The sequence below is a fragment of the Myotis yumanensis genome, unplaced genomic scaffold (assembly GCF_028538775.1).
Source record: "Myotis yumanensis isolate MYYU_CA2020_CCGP unplaced genomic scaffold, mMyoYum1.0.hap1 SCAF_2, whole genome shotgun sequence".
NCBI lineage: Eukaryota > Metazoa > Chordata > Mammalia > Chiroptera > Vespertilionidae > Myotis > Myotis yumanensis.
Window position 1 is genome coordinate 137,934,608 of NW_027223753.1, and position 18,721 is coordinate 137,953,328.

At 40.4% G+C, this 18,721-nt stretch overlaps 1 protein-coding gene across 2 annotated transcripts in view; it reads right to left on the reverse strand.

Annotated features, from left to right (window-relative positions):
* Positions 1-18,721, reverse strand: part of TMEM45A (transmembrane protein 45A) — a 101,251-nt gene that overhangs the window by 66,670 nt on the left and 15,860 nt on the right. The window contains exons 1-2 of one of the 2 annotated variants that reach the window (XM_070406078.1): positions 13,263-13,340; positions 13,011-13,063 (exon numbers count right to left, since the gene is read on the reverse strand). The exons of the other annotated variant lie outside the window; for it this stretch is intronic. Of the exons in view, the coding sequence (XP_070262179.1) occupies positions 13,011-13,032 (22 nt within the window). The 5' untranslated portion in view covers positions 13,033-13,063; positions 13,263-13,340. Of the gene's footprint in view, positions 1-13,010; positions 13,064-13,262; positions 13,341-18,721 lie in introns of those variants that run through there. 2 annotated transcript variants of the gene reach the window in all.

Sequence of the window (18,721 nt, forward strand, 5' to 3'; positions counted from 1 at the left end):
GTCCAGCTCGCTGATTTGCGATACAACATGAGGACCTGCATAGCCAAGACTGTGGTCCATAATGGTCTTAGGGGGAGAGAAGAGGAGGAAGGACACTCCCAGAGCCGGTATTTGCCCCAACCCTGCACACTCAGGGACCTGCCTCTTCTCTCTCCTCACCAGACCACAAGCTCCAAGGAGTCTGAGAACCTTCTGGTGTCTGGCAGCCCCACAGCTTTTCTGCATTCCCAGGGTGTCTGGTAGACTCGGTAAATATTGACTGGCCGTCTGTTTCCTTGGCCTGGAATGCTCCATTCCCACTTTCACCTGGAAACTCCATTTAGAAAGGCCTCCTTGCAGTCCCAGCAATAACATGAGAGGCCTCTGTGACCAGTCAATCTAAATTAGGCCCCCTAGCTTTCTCCGCCATAGAAATATTTCTTCACAGTATTTATTACAATGTTTATTTAAATTTGTTTCTTTTTTAATTTATTTCTTATTTCCTTTTACTGTTGGTTGTGGTTTTCTGTCTTCCCTCATTGGTTTTTCTTTTCACTGAGTCCTCAAAAGCTAGCACATGGATGTCCCGTAGTAATAAAATATAAGCCACATATGTAATTTTAAATTTCCAGTAGCCACATCTTTAAAAATAAGGAGAGCCCTAGCCAGTTCGGCTCAGTGGATAGAAAGAACATCAGACCTCAGACTGAAGGGTCCCAGGTTCAATTCCGGTCAAAGGCGTGTGCCTCGGTTGCAGGCTCGATCCTGGGCCCTGGTCCTGGGCCCATGCAGGAGGTAACCAATGGATGTGTTTCTCTCACATTGATGTTTCTCTCTCTCTCTGTCTCTCCCCATCCCTTCCACGCTCTCTCTGAAAATCAATGGAAAGATATCCTCAGATGAGGATAAATAAATAAATAAAATAAGGAGAAACAGGTGACATTAATTTTAATACCACATTTTATTTAATCAAATACATCCAAAATGTTATTTACTAATAAACATGTGATCTATAGAAAAAAATTATTCATTAAATAGTTTACATTCCTTTTTCTTTGTACTGTCTTAAACTTCTGTGTTTTATATTTCTAGCATATCCCAATTGGGACTAGCCACATGTCAAGTATTCCATAGACACATGTAGTTAGTGGCTACCATAATGAACACTATAGATCTTTGTAGGATGCTTCACATGTATTGTTTCCTTAATAAAAACTTGATTCATGAAAAAGTAAAAATCCCAGGGCTCCTATAAGAATCTCACAGACACACCCATTTTAAAAGTATGATCATTGCAGGCTAACACGGGAGTCTCCACTTCCTCCTCCAGATAATGATTTTAGAGGGATCATTATCTCATTTGCTGCTGTCCATTAAGGCTCTGCTCTCACACACGCGCGCGCACACATACACAATGGTGACATTTGAAGTTCCCCAAATATGCTAAGCTCTCTAAGCATATGCTATGCTTTCTTAGTTCTGTATAGTTTTCCTGCTGTCTGGAACCTTTCCCTCTCTCAACTGATTAACACACATGACTCAGTTCAAGAAAAAAGGAAGGAAGAAAGAGATGGGGGGAAAGACTCAATCCAGCAGTCATCTCATTTCAGCCACGGAATCTCCCTGACCCTCTGTCCAAGCGTGAGGGTCCCCTTTTCTGTGTTTTCCAAGGCACTGCTTCTCATGGACTTTTCATGCATGCCATCACAACACATCTCATCCTCACTGGCTTGTAAGCTTCTGGAAAGCAAGCGCTATGTCTTTTATCGTTACATCCCCACTGCCCAGAATTTACTGAATGGGTTGTTAAATAAGTACATAAATGAATGGATGGATGGATGAGCATACTCATAGCCCTGTTTAAGCATAAGAAGCAATACCTGGTACCGCACAGTCCCAAGAGTTAAAAGAGAGCGAGAGTACTCTTGCAATATCTGCACCCCACTCAGTTGTCAAAGCTATGATTACAATGACATGAGCAGGTAGTATCAGCAGAGTACCCCGTGGTTCCTCCAACCATTTCCTAAGAAGCAGTGTTCTAACCTGTGCAGAAAAGGTAGTGAAGTTGGAACTTGCCCTCACTTTAGCTCCCACCACATTAGTTGTAAAATAAGTAGGAATGTGGTGGGTAGGAAGAAGCATGCTAAGCATCAGAATGTGGCCACAGAGCCAAGGAGCCCAGACACACTGATCTGGAGGGGACAGAGAACATGCAGTGTTGGGATCCGTTTACCCCCGGAAGAATGGCAGATGGTGGTGACAGCACTGAAGGGACCACAGGAGCTTAGTTTCCCTAACTCACAACACCCTGGGCAAGCACGTTCACCCGATGGGGATACCTTGAGACATGTTTATAGATGGGACTCTTGGCTGCACCCTGAAATTGTGGTCTGTATTAGGTCTTAGGCCAGAGCTTCTAACCTCTGATGCAGCACACTGGAGTACTTCTGGAGGGTACAGGTGTGCCAGAAGAAAATAAAAATTCCCTCATCCAAAGAACAGCCAGATGAGTAGAAGGGGGGGGTGGAGGGGCCAAGGCCTGCGGAAGACAGACAGACACCCCTGGCCTAATGCCTAGGAATGAATGCTCTGCTGATACTACACCTCTGGCCTATTGCCTCATATATCTACAGAGTGTCATGTTCTATATATACTATGACATGAAAAATGTTGGAAAGCTACAACATGAGATGAATGAGCAGCACCTTTTAACAAAAAGATTTTGTCTTGATAGAGCCAAGTGGGTAGAGGGTAATAGATATGACAGTAACAAGGATCTGGCCCAACAGCCTCTCGGGACTGAGAGCTCTCAAACATTAAGTATTGCCCTTGGCTGGTGTGGCTCAGTTGGTTGGGCATCATCCCATATGCTAAAAAGGTTGCTCGATTCTTAGTCAGGGCACATGCCTGGTTTGTGAGCTCAATCCCTGGTAGGGGGCATGCAGGAGGCAGCTGATCAATGTTTCATTCTCGCATTGATATTTCTCTCTCCCCGCTTCCCTACCTCTCTCTCTAAAAATCAATTTTAAAATCTTGAAAAAAAAAAAAAAGAAAAGAAACACACAATGAGCCCTAGCTGGTTTGGCTCAGTGGATAGAGTGTCAGCCTGTGTACTGAAGGCTCCCGGCTTTGATTCCAGTCAAGGTAACATGCCCAGGTTGCGGGCTTGATCCCCAGTAGGGGCATGCAGGAGACAGCTGATCAATGATTCTCTCTCGTCGTTGATGTTTCTGTCTCTCTCCCTCTCCCTTCCTCTGTGAAATCAATAAAAATATTTTTAAAAAACACACACACAATGAAACACAAGTACAGACCAAGGCCAGCCTATTTGTATATGTTTCTGTAAATTCAGATAGAAGATAGTGCACTTTAATATTGTACCATTAAAAATAAGTAAAAATAATCCACAAGAGTAAGGCCCATGTCCTTAACAAAGGCACACTCCTGGAAAAAAAAAAATCAAGGCAAGTGATACTTCATCCTCCAAACAGCCCATACTTCCTGATCCTGAGAGGCAGGTCAGGGGCCAGAGTCAGCCCTACAGCCACTGCCTGGCACCTCCCTATGCCCCTTCCTGGCAGGGTCTGGCCCAAGGAGGAATTAGTCCCTAGAAATTAGAAACTCTCATGGAATTTCTCCATCATTATAGCCTCATAGACGAGGTGGAAAGTGAAAGGGAAGAGGCTGTGACTGTCAGTGAAGCTGGGCTCATTACCACCATGCCCAACATTTACTCTCTTGCCACTAATTCCATTGGCTTTTTAAGCAGAGATCTGAACTCAGGGTTGGACAGAGGTGGGCAGGCACATAACCAGAGAACCATGTTGCTACCTGAGAGAGATCTACAAGAATTAGGAAGTCATGGCTTCTATCAAACTTCCACTCATCTGGAAACAATAAACAAAAGCCAACACCTCTCCTGACATTACTAAGATGCTCAGAAATATACTTCACAGTCACAGCAAAGGGGCCCAGAGCTGTACTGGAGCCAGGGTGCAGAAAGAAGGCAGGAGCTAATGTGGCAAGGATGCTCTCGTCCAGACAGGTGCAAGACTAGTTCCACCGGTCAGAGTGGCTCTGGCTGGCGTCACTCTCATGTGATCTGAGTAGGCAGACGACCAGATCCATTTGGCACAAGAGTGTGTGTATGTGCTGAGGTTAGCGTTGCACGACAAGAGCGCTACCAAGGAGAAGCTAACATTTGAGATGTAAATAAGCCCTGCCAGGGTGCAGCAGACACCAAAAAGGGGAAACTAAAGCTAATTCCCACCACACACAACCTCAGCTAGAGATGCAGATGTCACCTGCACTTCATCTGTCCAACACTGCCAGTGGGTAGCTGAGCAGGTGCCAGAGGAATTTAAGCTCTACTAAATCCCAAATTAAAAGTCACCCAAGGCCTTCACAGAGATACACTCTCTAAACTTTGCTCTCAGCTTCCAATCATTTGGAGATGATTGGAAAATAAATATCTTCCTTTCCTAAAGCTAACAAAATGTTCACCACTCATCCGCCATGGGCCAAGGAAGAATTAGGGAGTCTCTTTGATGTGAACCCCACCCTGATACTGCCAAGTTTGCATCCAGGTCCCACGCTGGCAGTGACACCATGATGACCTCGACATTTTTGCCTCCCATTATTCTTCTGCTTCCGAGACCAAGTCAGGAAAAGTGAGAAGCATTTCTTGGTGATGAAATACTCTGGTCCCATTGTCTTAGGGACAGGAAATGGTGAAAGCAGAGGCTGCTATTGTCCAAAGGTATGAAATTCAGTTGACAACCGCCGTGTGCTTGCTTCTCCGTGTAATGCAGAGAAAAGACTAGCACCAGAGGGCCAGCCCCACAATGGCTCATATCAAGCTGCACAGATTTGAAGGACCCTATGGAGTGTGTATGTCTTGGGGCAGGTGGTTATAAAAAATGCTTTGCAAGTAAAACCACAAAAGGCAGAAAAAGAGCAGAAGACAAAAATAGGAACCAAAAACAAGGGCAATGAATAGAAAACAGTAATAAACACAGATTTTTAAAATACTGTCAATAATCACTTTCGATGTCAATGGCCTACATGCATCAATTAAAATACAAGTTTGTCAGAGTGGATTTTTAAAAAAGATCCAACTATATATTGTCTACAAGAAACTCACTTTAAATATAAAGATACATATAGATTAAGGGATGAAGAAAGATATATTATGCTAACCCTAATTTAAAAAGTAGCAGTAGCTATGTTAATTTCAGAGAGAGCAGACCTTAGAGCAAGGAACATTATTGGGAATAAAGAAGGACACTGCATAATAATAAAGGGGTCAATTCTCCAAGAAGATGTAAAAAAAACTTAAATATGTATACTCCCAATAACAGAGCATCAGAATACATGAGGCAAAAACTGATACAAATGCAAGGAGAAACAGATGAATCCATTATTCTAGTTGGAGACTTAAACACCCTCTACCAGAAATGGACAGACCCAGCAGGCAGAATATCAATAAGGTCATAGTTGAACTCAATAGCACCATCCATCAACTAGATGAAATTGACATCAATAGATTAACTCATGTAACAACTGCGGAATACACATTCTACTCAAGCTCACATGAAACATTCATCAAGATAGACCGCATTTGGGATCATTAAACACACCTAAACACATTTAAAAGAATAGAACTTTACAATATATGCTCTCAGGCCATATATGGAATTAAACTAGAAATCAATAACAGAGAGATAGCTAGAACACCCCAAAATTACATGGAGATTAAACAGCATAATTCTAAATAACAAATGGGACAAAGAAAAAATCTTAAAATTCTGAAATATTTTTGGTTAAATAAAAATACAACTTATCAAAACTTGTGGATTGCAGCAAAAACAGGGCTTAGTAGAAAATATATGGCATTGAATGCATATATTAAAAAAGAAGAAAGTTCTAAAATGAATAATCTATGCTTCCACCCTAGGAAACTAGAAAAAAGAGAGCAAATTAAATCCAAAGTAAGCAGAAAAAATAAATAATAAGACATGACAGAAATTAGTAAAGCTGAAAACAGGAAATCAATATAGAAAATCAAAAAACAAAACAAAAGCTGGTTCTTTGAAAAAAATCAATAAAATTGATAAACCACTAGCCAGGCTCACTAAGGAAAAAAGAAAGAAGACACAAATTACTAGATGAAGTGAAAGAGGGGATATTATTAAAGATCCTGTGAATATTAAAGGAATAATAAAGGAAACTCTGTACCCACAAATTTGATAACCTAGATAAGATGGACTGATTTCTTAAAAGACACAATCTACCAAACTCACACACAACAATTTGAATAGGACTATATCTATTAAATAAATTAAATAAGTAATGAATAATCTTCCAAAACAGAAAGCACCAGGCTCAGGTGGGTTCACTGGTGAATTCTACCAAACAATTAATAAAGAAATTATACCAATTCTCTGCAATCTCTTTCAGAAGATAGAAGCAAAGGGACTACTTCCTAATTTATTCTATGAAGCTAGCATTACCCCCAAATCAATATCAGATATTTCTGAAAAATAAAACTACAGACCAATACATCTTATGAACACAGATACACAATTTCTCAGCAAATTATTAGCAAATAAAATACAACGAAGTATAAAAATAATTATATACCACAACAAAGTGGGATTTATCACAAGTGTGCAAAGCTGATCCAATATTTGAAAACCAATTAGTGTAATCCATCACAACAGACTAAAAGAGAAAAATCACCAAATCATGTCAATAGATATAGAAAAAGCATTTGATGAAATCCAACACCCATTCATGATTAAAAAAACAATTCACCTACAATCAAGATTACTCTACCCTGCAAAGCTATCATTTAAAGAATTGAAGGATAGATAAAGAGCTTCCCAGACAAGAAAAAATTAAAGGAGTTCATCATCACCAAATCAGTATTACATGAAATGTTAAAGGGTCTTCTTTAAGAAGAAGATCAAAAATATGAACAATAAAATGGCAGTAATATATATCTATCAACAGTTAAATCTAAAAATAAAATAAACAAACAAGCAGAGCAGAAACAGACTCAGAGATACAGAGCATGTTATGTTGGTTGCCAAATGGGAAAGAGGTTGGGGGGATGAGTGAAAAAGGTGAAGGGATTAAGTAGTACAAATTTGTTGTTCCAGAATAGTCATGGGGAATACAGCATAGGGAATATATTCACTAATATTCTACAGCATCTATAATACTGTCAATAATAAAATAAAAAAATTTTTTAAATGATAATAATAATATAGAAACTATGTATGGTGTCAGGTGGGTGTGAGATTTATTGGGATGATCACTTAAGTTATGTAATGTCTAATAACTGGGGTGTACACCTGAAACTAGAATAATAATGTATGTCAACTGTAATTAAAATTTTAAATGATAAAAAAATCTCTCAGCAAACTAAGAATATAAGAGAACTTACTCAACTTTATAAAGAATATCTACAAAACTCTAAAGTTAACATCATACTTTTGTTGTTGTTGTTGTTGTTGTTGTTAATCCTCACCCGAGGGTATTTTTTTACATTGATATTTTTAGAGAGCGTAGGGAGGAAGGGGGAGAGACACACACACATCAATTGGATGCCTCCTGCACATGCCCCAACCAGGGCTGGGTATCAAACCTGCAACTCAGGTACATATCCTTGATTGGGACTTGAACCCCCAGCCCTTCAGTGCACAGGCCAATGCTCTAACCACTGGACAATATGGTTAATAAAGGAAACACTGCACCCACAAATTTGATAAAGATCCCGTGAACATTAAAGGAATAATAAAGGAAACAGGGCAACATCATACTTGATAGTGAGAAATTAGAAGCTTTCCTGCTAAGGTCAGACAAAGGCAAAGATATTCCCTCTCACCACTCTTTTTCAACATTGGACTTGAAGTCTTAACTAATATAATAAGACAAGGAAGGGGGGGGGAGGTAAATATTTGGTAAGAAATAAATAAAACTATCTTTATTCATAGATGATATAATCATCTGTGTAAAAAAAATCAACAAAAACACTTCTGGAACTATTAAGTGATTATAGCAAGATTTCATTATACATAGATAGTGTGAAAAAGCCCAGCATTTTCTTATATACCAGCAATGAACAAGTACAATTTGAAATTTAAAACACAATAGCATTTACATAAGCACCAAAAAATAATGAAGTACTTAGATAAAAAATCTAATAAAATATTCCAAAATCTATGGGAAAACTACAAAACACTGATGAAAGAAATCAAAGAACTAAATAAATGGAGAGATATACAAGTTCATGGATAGAAAGACTCAATATTGTCAAAATATCTTTTCTTCCCAACTTGATCTATAGATTCAATGCAATCCCAATCAAAATCCCAGCAAGATATTTTTGTAGATATCAACAAATTAATTCTAAAGTATATATGGAAGGGAAAAGACCCAGAATAGCCAAGGCAATATTGAAAGAAAAAAATCAGAGGACTGGCACTACCCAACTTCAAGATTTACTATAAAGCTACAGTAATTAAGACAGTGTGATACATAAACATAGAACAGTGGAACAGAATAGAGGGTCCAGAAATACACCCCTATAAATATAATCAACTCATCTTTGACAAAGGAGCAATGGCAATACAATGAAGAAAAGATAGTCTTTTCAACAAATGGTTTGGGAACAACTAGACATCCACTGCAAAAAAAAATAATTAATCTAAACACAAACTTTATATCCTTCACAAAAGTTAACTAAACATGTATCATAGACCTAAATGTGCAATGCGAAACTAGAAAACAATCTAGGTGACTTTATAGATACAACAGCAAAGGCATAATTTATGAGAGAAATAATTGATAACTTGGATTTATTACAACTAAAAACTTTTGCTCTATAAAAGACCCTGTCAAAAGAAATAGAAGACAATGGAGAAAATATTTGCAAAAGATATGTCTGATAAAGGACTGTTATCCAAAATATACAAAGAACTCTTAAAACTCAACAATAAGAAAAAAGAAAGAAATTGAAGTCACAAATACATGGAAAGATACTTCATGCTTATGGACTGAAAGAATTAATGTTGTTAATATTTTTGTACTATCCAAAGCAATCTACAGATTCAATGCTCTCCCTGTTGAACTTCCAATGGCATTTTTCACAGAAATAGAACAAATAATCCTAAAATTCATATGGAATCACAAAAGACCATGAATAACCAAAGCAGACTTGAGAAAAAAAAAACAAAGCTATACGCATCATACTCACTAATTTCAAACTATTTTACAAAGCTATAGTAATTAAAAGAGTATGGTATTGGCATAAAAATAGACATATAGGTCAATGAAACAAAATAGAGAGCCCAGAAATAAACCCACTCCTATATGGTCAATTAATATATGACAAATCAAACAAAAACATACAATGAGTGGGGTAAAGACAGTCTATTCAAGAAATGGTATTGGGAAAATTAGACAGATACCTGCAAAAGAATGAAACTGAACTAGTATTTTACACCATACACGCAAAAAAATCAACTCCGAATGGATTAAAGATGTGACCATAAAACCTGAAACCATAGAACTCCTAAAAGAAAAAATCAGTAGCAAGCTCCTTGACACCTTGGCAATGATTTTTTTAAATTTGACACCAAAAGCATAAGCAACAAAATCAGAAATAAACAAGGGGACAACATCAAACTAAAAAGCCAAGGAAACCATCAACAAACATTTTAACATGGCCCTAACGGAAAACCCAAAAGTCATATTCTGTGCTCCCAAACAAGTCTTGCTTTCATGAGCCAAAAGTAGTGAGGCCCCAGTGAATCAACAAGAGGGAGGTGAGGAGGCAGCAGGCACTTCTCGGTAATAACAAGTGGCACTGTCTGGAAATTGTGTTCAGTTCACTGCAGGGGAGCTCTCTTTATACCTTAATGGAAGCCAACTATGTCCAAACCAGCTGAGCCATGCTCTGGCTCCAGCCCAGCAAAGAGCCTCCCTGAAATACCTGCCAAATTCCAGTCACTTGTGAGATGTAGGTCACCCTGTGCAGGACTGTAGAGGCTTCCTCAGATGCCCTGATTTGTTTCTTGTTGCACCATCATGTTGTTCACTCTGTTGCTCTCCTCTGAAATCTCTCCAGTATATCCCAATTTCCAGAGTTTTATTTGCCCTCCTCTGTAATAAGACATGTTCTAAGACACAGTTATTCTTGGGGCCTTGCCTACAGGAGACAAAAAGAAGCTTCATTTTTCCCCCAAAGAACATCCCCCTGGAAGGGCCGGTCTCCCAAGCCGAGGCAATGAACACACCTGTGCCTGGGAGCTCACACCCTCAGGGCCAGGCATGTGGTCACATTTTCACCACCAGATGGAGAGGGAAGTTATAACGGGCTCTGTACCCCAACAGAGGCTGGAGACAAACCTATCTGGGGGACCATCCCATCTTGTTTGCATGTCATCCCATTCCAACATATTTTAAAGTTGCCTACACACATTAACAGAGTTGACAACATAAAATAAAGAGGAATGAGAACAATGGAAAGTTGAGGAGCTAGGATCTTCTGAGTTGGGAGTGGGGAAAGATGGACAACAATTTAACGATCTCTAACTTCATCCTTCCCCCACGTTCTTTCCCTCCTTTACTGGTTCTCTGTGATTCCAGCTCTCTTATTAAAGAAACCAAAGATCCCCACATTGCTGAATTTGATGGCCAATCTGTTCCTAATCTTACCGAAACCACTAGCGCCATTTCACAGAACCGAGCACTGTCTCCTCCCTGGAAAATACGGAAAATATGCACCCGCCCCCCCCCCCACACACACACACACACATACACACACCTTGTTTTTCCTCTTCACTGGCTCTTCCTTCTTTCTCTGATGACTTCTAATCTCTCAGTTTCTTAAAATTGGAATGTCCTAGAGTTCAGTTTTTAGAACCGTTTTCTATCTACCCTCCCCACTGGGAGATCTCATTTTGTTTCATGGTGTTAAATACTATGCCACATGCTCACTACTCCCAAAATTTCACCGTTAGCCCAAACTTCTCCCCTACACTCTAGACTCCTATATCCAACTGCCCGCTTAGCATCTCCACTCAGATATCTAACATCTCAAATTCAAAACTGTCCAAAACTCCTGACATCCTAGACTAGATATGCTCTACCCACAGTTTTCCCCATTTAATGACAACATCCTCCCTGTTATTCACATTAAAAATTTTAGAGTTGTCCTGACTCCTCTCTTTCGCTCACTTCCCACATCCAATCCATCAGAAATCTTACTGGCTCTACCTCTGAAACACGCCCAGGGTCTGATCCCTTCTCACCAACCTCTACCCCACACCCACCACCACTTTGGTACAAGCCTGCGTTATTACAATGGTCTCCTAACTAGACTCCCTGTTTCTGCCTTTGCCCCTTTCAGACGATTCTCAATACAGGAGCTAGTATGAACCTGTTGAAATCTGTCAGAACAAAGTTCTCAGCAGGGCCTACATGGCCCTACATGATGCAGCCCCTGGCATGTGCCCAGCGTTTCTTCCTCATCCTCTCCTCTCAACACTCCCTACCAGCCACCTTGCCCTCCCTGCTTTTTCTTGAACATACCAGGTTCCCTTCCACCTTTGGGCCTTTGTACTCCGTTGAAATTCACTTCCCCCTTACATCCTCTACCGGTGGTTCTCAACCTTCCTAATGCCGCGACCCTTTAATACAGTTCTTCATGTTGTGGTGACCCCCAACCATAAAATTATTTTCGTTGCTATTTCATAACTGTAATTTTGCTACTGTTATGAATCGTAACGTAAATATCTGATATGCTATATGTGTTTTCCGATGGCTGCGACCCACAAGTTGAGAACCGCTGCAAGCCCTTGCTCAAATATTTTCTCAATGAGGCCTTTTCTGATCACCCTATTTAAACTGCAAACTGCCTCAACACCCCACCCCCCTTTTCTGCTTTATTTTCCCCACAATACATCCCTTTCTAATACACTATATAATTTACTGACTTATTTTGTTCATTGTATCGCCCCCCCCCCCCCATTAGAATGAAAGTTCTATGAGTGCAGGGTTTTTTTGTTTTTTTCTATTTTTCTTTACTGCTTAATCTCTGGCTTTTAAAACTGCCTGGCATATAGTAAATGGTTCAGTACCTAAGTGCTGGAGGGAGGGAGGGAGGGAGGGAGGGAAGGAAGGAGAGAGGGAGGGAGGGAAGGAGAGAGGGAGGGAGGGAAGGAGAGAGGGAGGGAGGGAGGGAAAGAATGAATGGCAAAACTTATGCTTCAACTGCCAGATTCCTAAAGGTCCCAGAGGAGGAAAAGGTCACAAATCAAGTGAAGTAGAATTCAGCATTAAAGACACATAACTTCCCACATCTACTCTGCCTATTTAACTGCAATGCTAGATCCTAATATAAAATGAAATGTCCACAGAATCATTAGAATTAGGCTAGTCTTAGCTGTGCCTCAATCAAATAAGCAGGCTGGGGACACTCATGATTATAGGAGTCGAGAATGGCAGGCCATGACTCCAATGGTAGGGAAAGGGACTAGAGCAGCGGTTCTCAACCTGTGGGTCGAGACCCCTTTGGTGGTCGAACGACCCTTTCACAGGGGTCGCCTAAGACCATCCTGCATATCAGATATTTACATGATGAGTCATAACAGTAGCAACATTACAGTTATGAATTAGCAATGAAAATAATTGTATGGTTGGATCACAACATGAGGAACTGTATTTAAAGGGCCAGAAGGTTGAGAACCACTGGACTAGAGGAAGAGTTGACAAACTAAAGGTAGCCAACTGTCATTGAGTTTTGTCATCTGATAGACACTGAACTATGCTCTTTGCTAACACTATCTCATTAAATCCTTGTTACCACTATTTCACAAATTAAAACACTGAAATTCAGAGAGATTGCGTTATTTGCACAATCACAAATACACAGTGGAGCCAGAATTCAAAATAGGTCTGTATGAATAAAACAATTCTTGCTCTTTCCACACTAAAGGTTACTCTAGAAATGATGAACTAACCTTGGACTCCCTTCCTAGTCATTCTTCAGTCTTGGTTTCAGCAGATCAAGAACCTAGAATTGGGGCAGAAGGGATAAGAAAAAAAAGGAAACTAAAACTGAGCCTTTGTTTTTCAGTTAAGCTGAAAATTATCCAACAGAATAAAAAAATCAAAAGGCTGAAAGCCGACACCTTTCAGTCAGTTTTACTATATACACACACCCATATGCACACCAAAAGCAGCCAATACGTAAAAACAATATTAAAACTCACCACACTTTTGCCTTCACAGAAACCTATCATGGGTCACGAGTCCCAAAGACGTGCTGCTTGGTGGCTGACAATCTTGGCAGATGCTGCTTAATGCTCAAGAAACACAAGCATATTGCACCAGCATCGGCCTGCAACAGCCCCAGAGAAATCTCTTTTCTTCCTCCCACTCACATGTTTCTTCCTGCCAATGGCCTCCACCTCCACCCAACTTACAGAAACCTGGCCCACAACAACCCTGCAATTAATGTCATGAGACATGTAAATCTGATTGTCACACTTGGGATGCTTACCAGACAGAAGACACCGTCCTTTGCAATCAGGGAGGGACTACTGAGTCCCTGTCCACAAGTGTTTTTCTAACACCTACAAAGTACTCACACTCCTTTATTCCCCCTCTCACCAAGTCTACCTCCTGATTAGTAATTTCTAAAAATTGTTCCACCAACCAACTGAGGTGCCCCGTGTGCAAGAGCAGTAAAATTAGGAGGTTCCCACAGGGAATGGGCCCACCAATTACTTTTCTTCTCTTGCCTGGGCCAACCTACCAAGTCAACCAGATCCCACCCACTCCCACCCTAGGAGAATAGGTAAATGCTCCAGTCTGCACCCCTCACTTGAGCTGCACCTATAAGACTAAGAAAACTCAGGGATAAATATTCTCCATCAATACTGCTGGTTTCGGCATTTGGACTCATCAGCTAATAAGAATATTGGTTAGTTCTTGCTTTAAAAAATAAGACCTACTGGAGTGTGTATGGTGTGCACCTCTGGAATGAGAGGTTGTGCTATCTGGGTGCCAGAAAACAAAGCAAACCAAGGAGATTTAGCAAATGCTTCCCCAAAAGGACAGAAGTACCACATGTTGACAAGACCCCAATTCCCTTTTAATTATAGGAAATTGTGCTAGGAGGGGAAAGAGGCCTCTGAAAGCCTCTTATTAAAAATGCTTAAACATTAAATCAATTAAGACAAGAACATGGGCAGCAGTTTCATTAGGTGCTCACCTGGATACATAAATGTGGAGGAAGGTGGTGAAACAGACCCTAAATTTTATTTTCTCATTCTTGTTCCACTTGAGGGATCCCAAAAGAGTGGAGGCAGAACCAGCCACATGATTTGTAGAGCCCAGAGCAAAATTAAAACGTGGGGCACCTAGTTTATAAATTGTTGAGAATTTCAAACATCAGAGCATTAAACCAAGCATGGGCCCTTTCAGAACTGGGCTCTGGCAACTGTACAGGTTGCAGACCCACGAGCCTGGCCCTGCAGATAGGGAATGTGTCCCCTGCGTAGTTGACAGACACCTGGAGGGGAACTATGTGAAATGACATGCTCTCTCATTCATCCTGGGTAGCATGCCCTGAAAAGCTGTGACTCTATGAAGGGTCACTCCATGCAGGTATCACTTGGGGAGAAGAGTAATTTCTCTCATCTGATATAATCCTGAACTGAACTTCCATGAACATTCCTGTTCCCCCAGGAGACTCAAAAGCTTTCTGCCCCTGTAATTAGTATGTATGTATTAGTATGTGTGTATGTATGTATGTATGTATTTATGTATTTACTAGTATTTAAGATTGGGCAAAAATTAGCCTAACCAACTGAATTAATCAAGAAAGATAAATCTTGCAGGGGTAGATCCAGTAAGAAATATGAGTGCTGCCTTAGCTGGTTTAGCTCAGTAGATAAAGCATCGGCCTGCGTCCTGAAGGGTCCCAAGTTCGATTCCAGTCAAGGGCACATACCCAGGTTGCAGGCTTGATCCCCAGTTGGGGGTGTGCAAGAGGCAGCTGATCAATGATTTGCTCTCATCATTGATGTTTCTCTCTCTCTCTCCCTTCCTCTCTGAAATCAATAAAAATATTTTCTTTTAAAATCTGAGTGCTTGGTGGCAGAAATTGTTCTATAATTTTGGTTAGAGAAGAGATTTCTCTACCCTATCAAGTTGGAAGAGACTTCTTTGGTCATCAACTTAGTAATGGATGGATTATTTAAGAACTAGTTACAAAAAATGTAAGACTCAACTCTATGGCTAAGGGGAGTAAATCAGTCTTCAAGCAGGCTTCCAACAAAATGTGTTGAGAAGATTGGCTCAGTCACTTCTTCCCCTCCCCTTTCTTCTTCCTCTTCTCTTTTGTTTTTTATTGATTGATTTGAGAGAGAGAGAGAGAGAGAGAGAGAGAGAGAGAGAGAGATTGGTTGTTCCACTTATTTACCCATTCATTGGTTGCTTCTTTTTTGTGCCCTTTTTTGAACCCGCAACCTTGGCATATTGGGACAACGCTCCAACCAACAGAGCTACCCAGCTAGGGTGTCCCTTTCTATTCTTAATTGGCCTTTCCCCTTTGTGCTGTTCAGGGTCTTAGTGGAATAACCAGTAGTCTCTACCCTTTCCACCCACCACTACCTCCCATCAAAATCCACTTATCCTATGAACCAGACGGTTCCTCTAACAAATTAATTTTAGAAATGTAGGTTAATGATGACCAATAGAGAAGCTCATTTAAACCACAGAATCTTCCCTCAAAGGGCGCCACGTAAACAACTGCTTTCTCCAATTACTAGTATGATAGCACTTTCCATAAGAATAAAATGCTCAGCTAACGTACGCTAACTTGCTCATCATTTCTCCAACTGGACTTAGACCACAGAAAAATTACTTGTTCACTTTTATTGCTTTTTTTATTCAATGTGGACTCAAGTTAATTGTTTCTCAAATTATACCCAGAGGAAAAAGCAAACAGATGAACTTTGGTTTGGGGATAGTGGAGGAGAAGATATTTCTATATATCATTTGTTAACTATTTAAAAAACAAGGCAACAGTTCCAAAATGGACTTGCTCACACTAAGCCCCATGTCACCAAACCGAGACTTAATTACAGTTTTGTCTCTTCCGGAAACAGAATCTTAAACCAGTTAATCAGGAATTGCCTGATCAGCACTAGTTAGGTCATCAGCCTGATAGACCCCTTCCATCCCATAAAGAAAAGAATTTTATAATAAGACCCCTTCCATCCCATAAAGAAAAGTATTTTATAATAACCAACCATATTCTTGTCTAGTATAATAACTCCCTTTTCTCATTCTCTTCTGCCTATAAAAGTATTTCATTTTGTAAAGCTCCTCACAACTCTTTTCTATCTGCTAGATTGGATGCCACTCAATTTGAATAAAAATTTGCTCAAACTGTTCAAAATTTTAATATGCCTCAGTTTATCTTTTTCCCCCCTCACCTGAGAATATGCTTTTTTTTTTTTTTTAGAGAGCGTGTAAGTGAGAATGAGAGAGAGAGATTGAGAGAAAACATCAATGTGAGAGAGAAACATGGATCACTGCCTCCTGTACGGGCCCCGACAGAATCGAACACACAGCCCAGTCACGTACCTGGAACCAAACCCGCCACCTTTTGGCGTATGGGGACACTCCAACTGAGCCACACTGGCCAGGGCAATATGCCTCCGCTTACCTTTTAGCATAACTAAAACATGGAGAAGTAAAGTAATGATATGCCAAACAAGGAGGGGGCAATGGTACACTTCGAGCCTGAAACTTTTCTGAGAATTTACTTTCCAGGCCTTGCCAAGTTCCCAATTAATAATATTCTATCCCCAAATTTAACAATATGCCTGATGATTCAGCACCTCCTGTGATTGATAATGCACTAAAAGGAAAATTCAGAGGCTTAAACTGAGCTCACTGTGAGAGTAATGCTGCCTTCCATAAAATGTAGGGGCGTATGTCTGAGGGTAGGAGTGGTACTTTTTCAGTGATAGCCCCAACCTTTTGTTTTCACAAGAACTAATTTCATGCCAGTGTAAGGATACCTCAAAATCAAAACATCCCCTCCATTGACTCTTTCCATTCCTAACTTTTTCAGAACTTACAAAAACTGGGTTAATTTTTCAATGGGAGAAAGATCACTAGAGTAGTACATAAATTCTACTTCCAACCCAAAAATGAGACCCACAGAAAAGAGGGGGGCGGGGGATAGCGCATCATAGCCTCTTCTGAAGCCTGTGCACTTTCTGTGTAGATGAGGTCCTAGAGAAAGTAGCTGACAGAAGGGCAATCCTGGGCTTGGGGGGGAAGTGGAATGAAAGGAAAGAACAGAGACAAAAGTGGGGAAATGGAAATGAGACTGAAACTGAGACCAAGTGAAAGGCTGGGCCCCTTCCAGTTTCACATAGTCAAGCTGATTCTCTTCTTGCAGAAAAAATCAACTCCCATTAGAGAACCAATCAGAATGTGACCATTTATCAGGGTGCATCCACTCACCCCACCCTCTCTCACTCATCACCATCATAAAGCATAAATAACTTTAAATAACACGAAAGGCAAAAACAGCAACACCTATCACAGTTAACAAGACAATTAGATAATATCAAGTGATCTGTGTGTTTCTCTCCAGAAACCATCATCTTTGTCTTGATTGCATCTCCCTGGTAGGCTGATGGGCCCTGATATGTGGGGAGTACAGAAGGCAGTCCTGAGCTCGTCAGATAGAGGCAGAAAGCTCTCACCCAAGCTTTCCTGGTCTCTCAGGTGTCTGTCTGTCTGTCTGTTTCCCTCTCTCTCTCTTTTTTATTGGAAAACACCAGAAAGGAATAGAACCTCCTCCAATCAATGCTAATTTGAAGGAAATTAAAGTGTAATCTTAACTCCATCTACCATCTAGTCTTGCTGTTTATTATTATTATTATTACTATTAAATACTGCAAGTGAATCTGCCATGGGGAACACCCTGGTGACTATGAGAATACTGACCAGCATCCATTTCTTTTTTAAAAAATATATTTTATTGATTTTTTTACAGAGAGGAAGGGAGAGGAATAGAGAGTTAGAAACATCGATGAGAAAGAAACATGGATCAGCTGCCTCCTGCAAACCCCCCACTGGGGATGTGCCTGCAACCAAGGTACATGCCCTTGACCAGAATCGAACCTGGGACCCTTCATTTCACAGGCCAACGCTCTATCCACTGAGCCAAACCAGTCAGGGCAGCATCCATTTCTATATTCCAGGTATTGTTACCCAATCCACAGTATGATTATCATTGGGAATAAAAGCAAAGTTTTCCAAGAGGTCTGATCAAAAGCCTCCTTTTCAGGTGAAAATAAGTGATTTTAAGACCCCTCTTTTAAAAGACAAACTGACTTCCAATTTCCCAAAGACTGATCCTTTAGTCCCAATGCCCCAAAGAAAGTAAAATCTCTGCCAAATGATAGTAATGATATCTGATTATCTTCAAGTAGGCGCTTCCCCCAAGAACTGTTCTGGGCTATAACATTTCCAGAAACAGATAGTTTTCCAGCATCCAAGAGATGTATAAGTTACATAAAGAAAAGCCATATATTTGCACAGGCAGAGTGAGAACGAATGTCAAAATGCTTAGCACTAACCAGACTGAAGAAAACTTGGGTTCTAGCAGCAAAACATCTAGAGATATTCAGAAGACAGG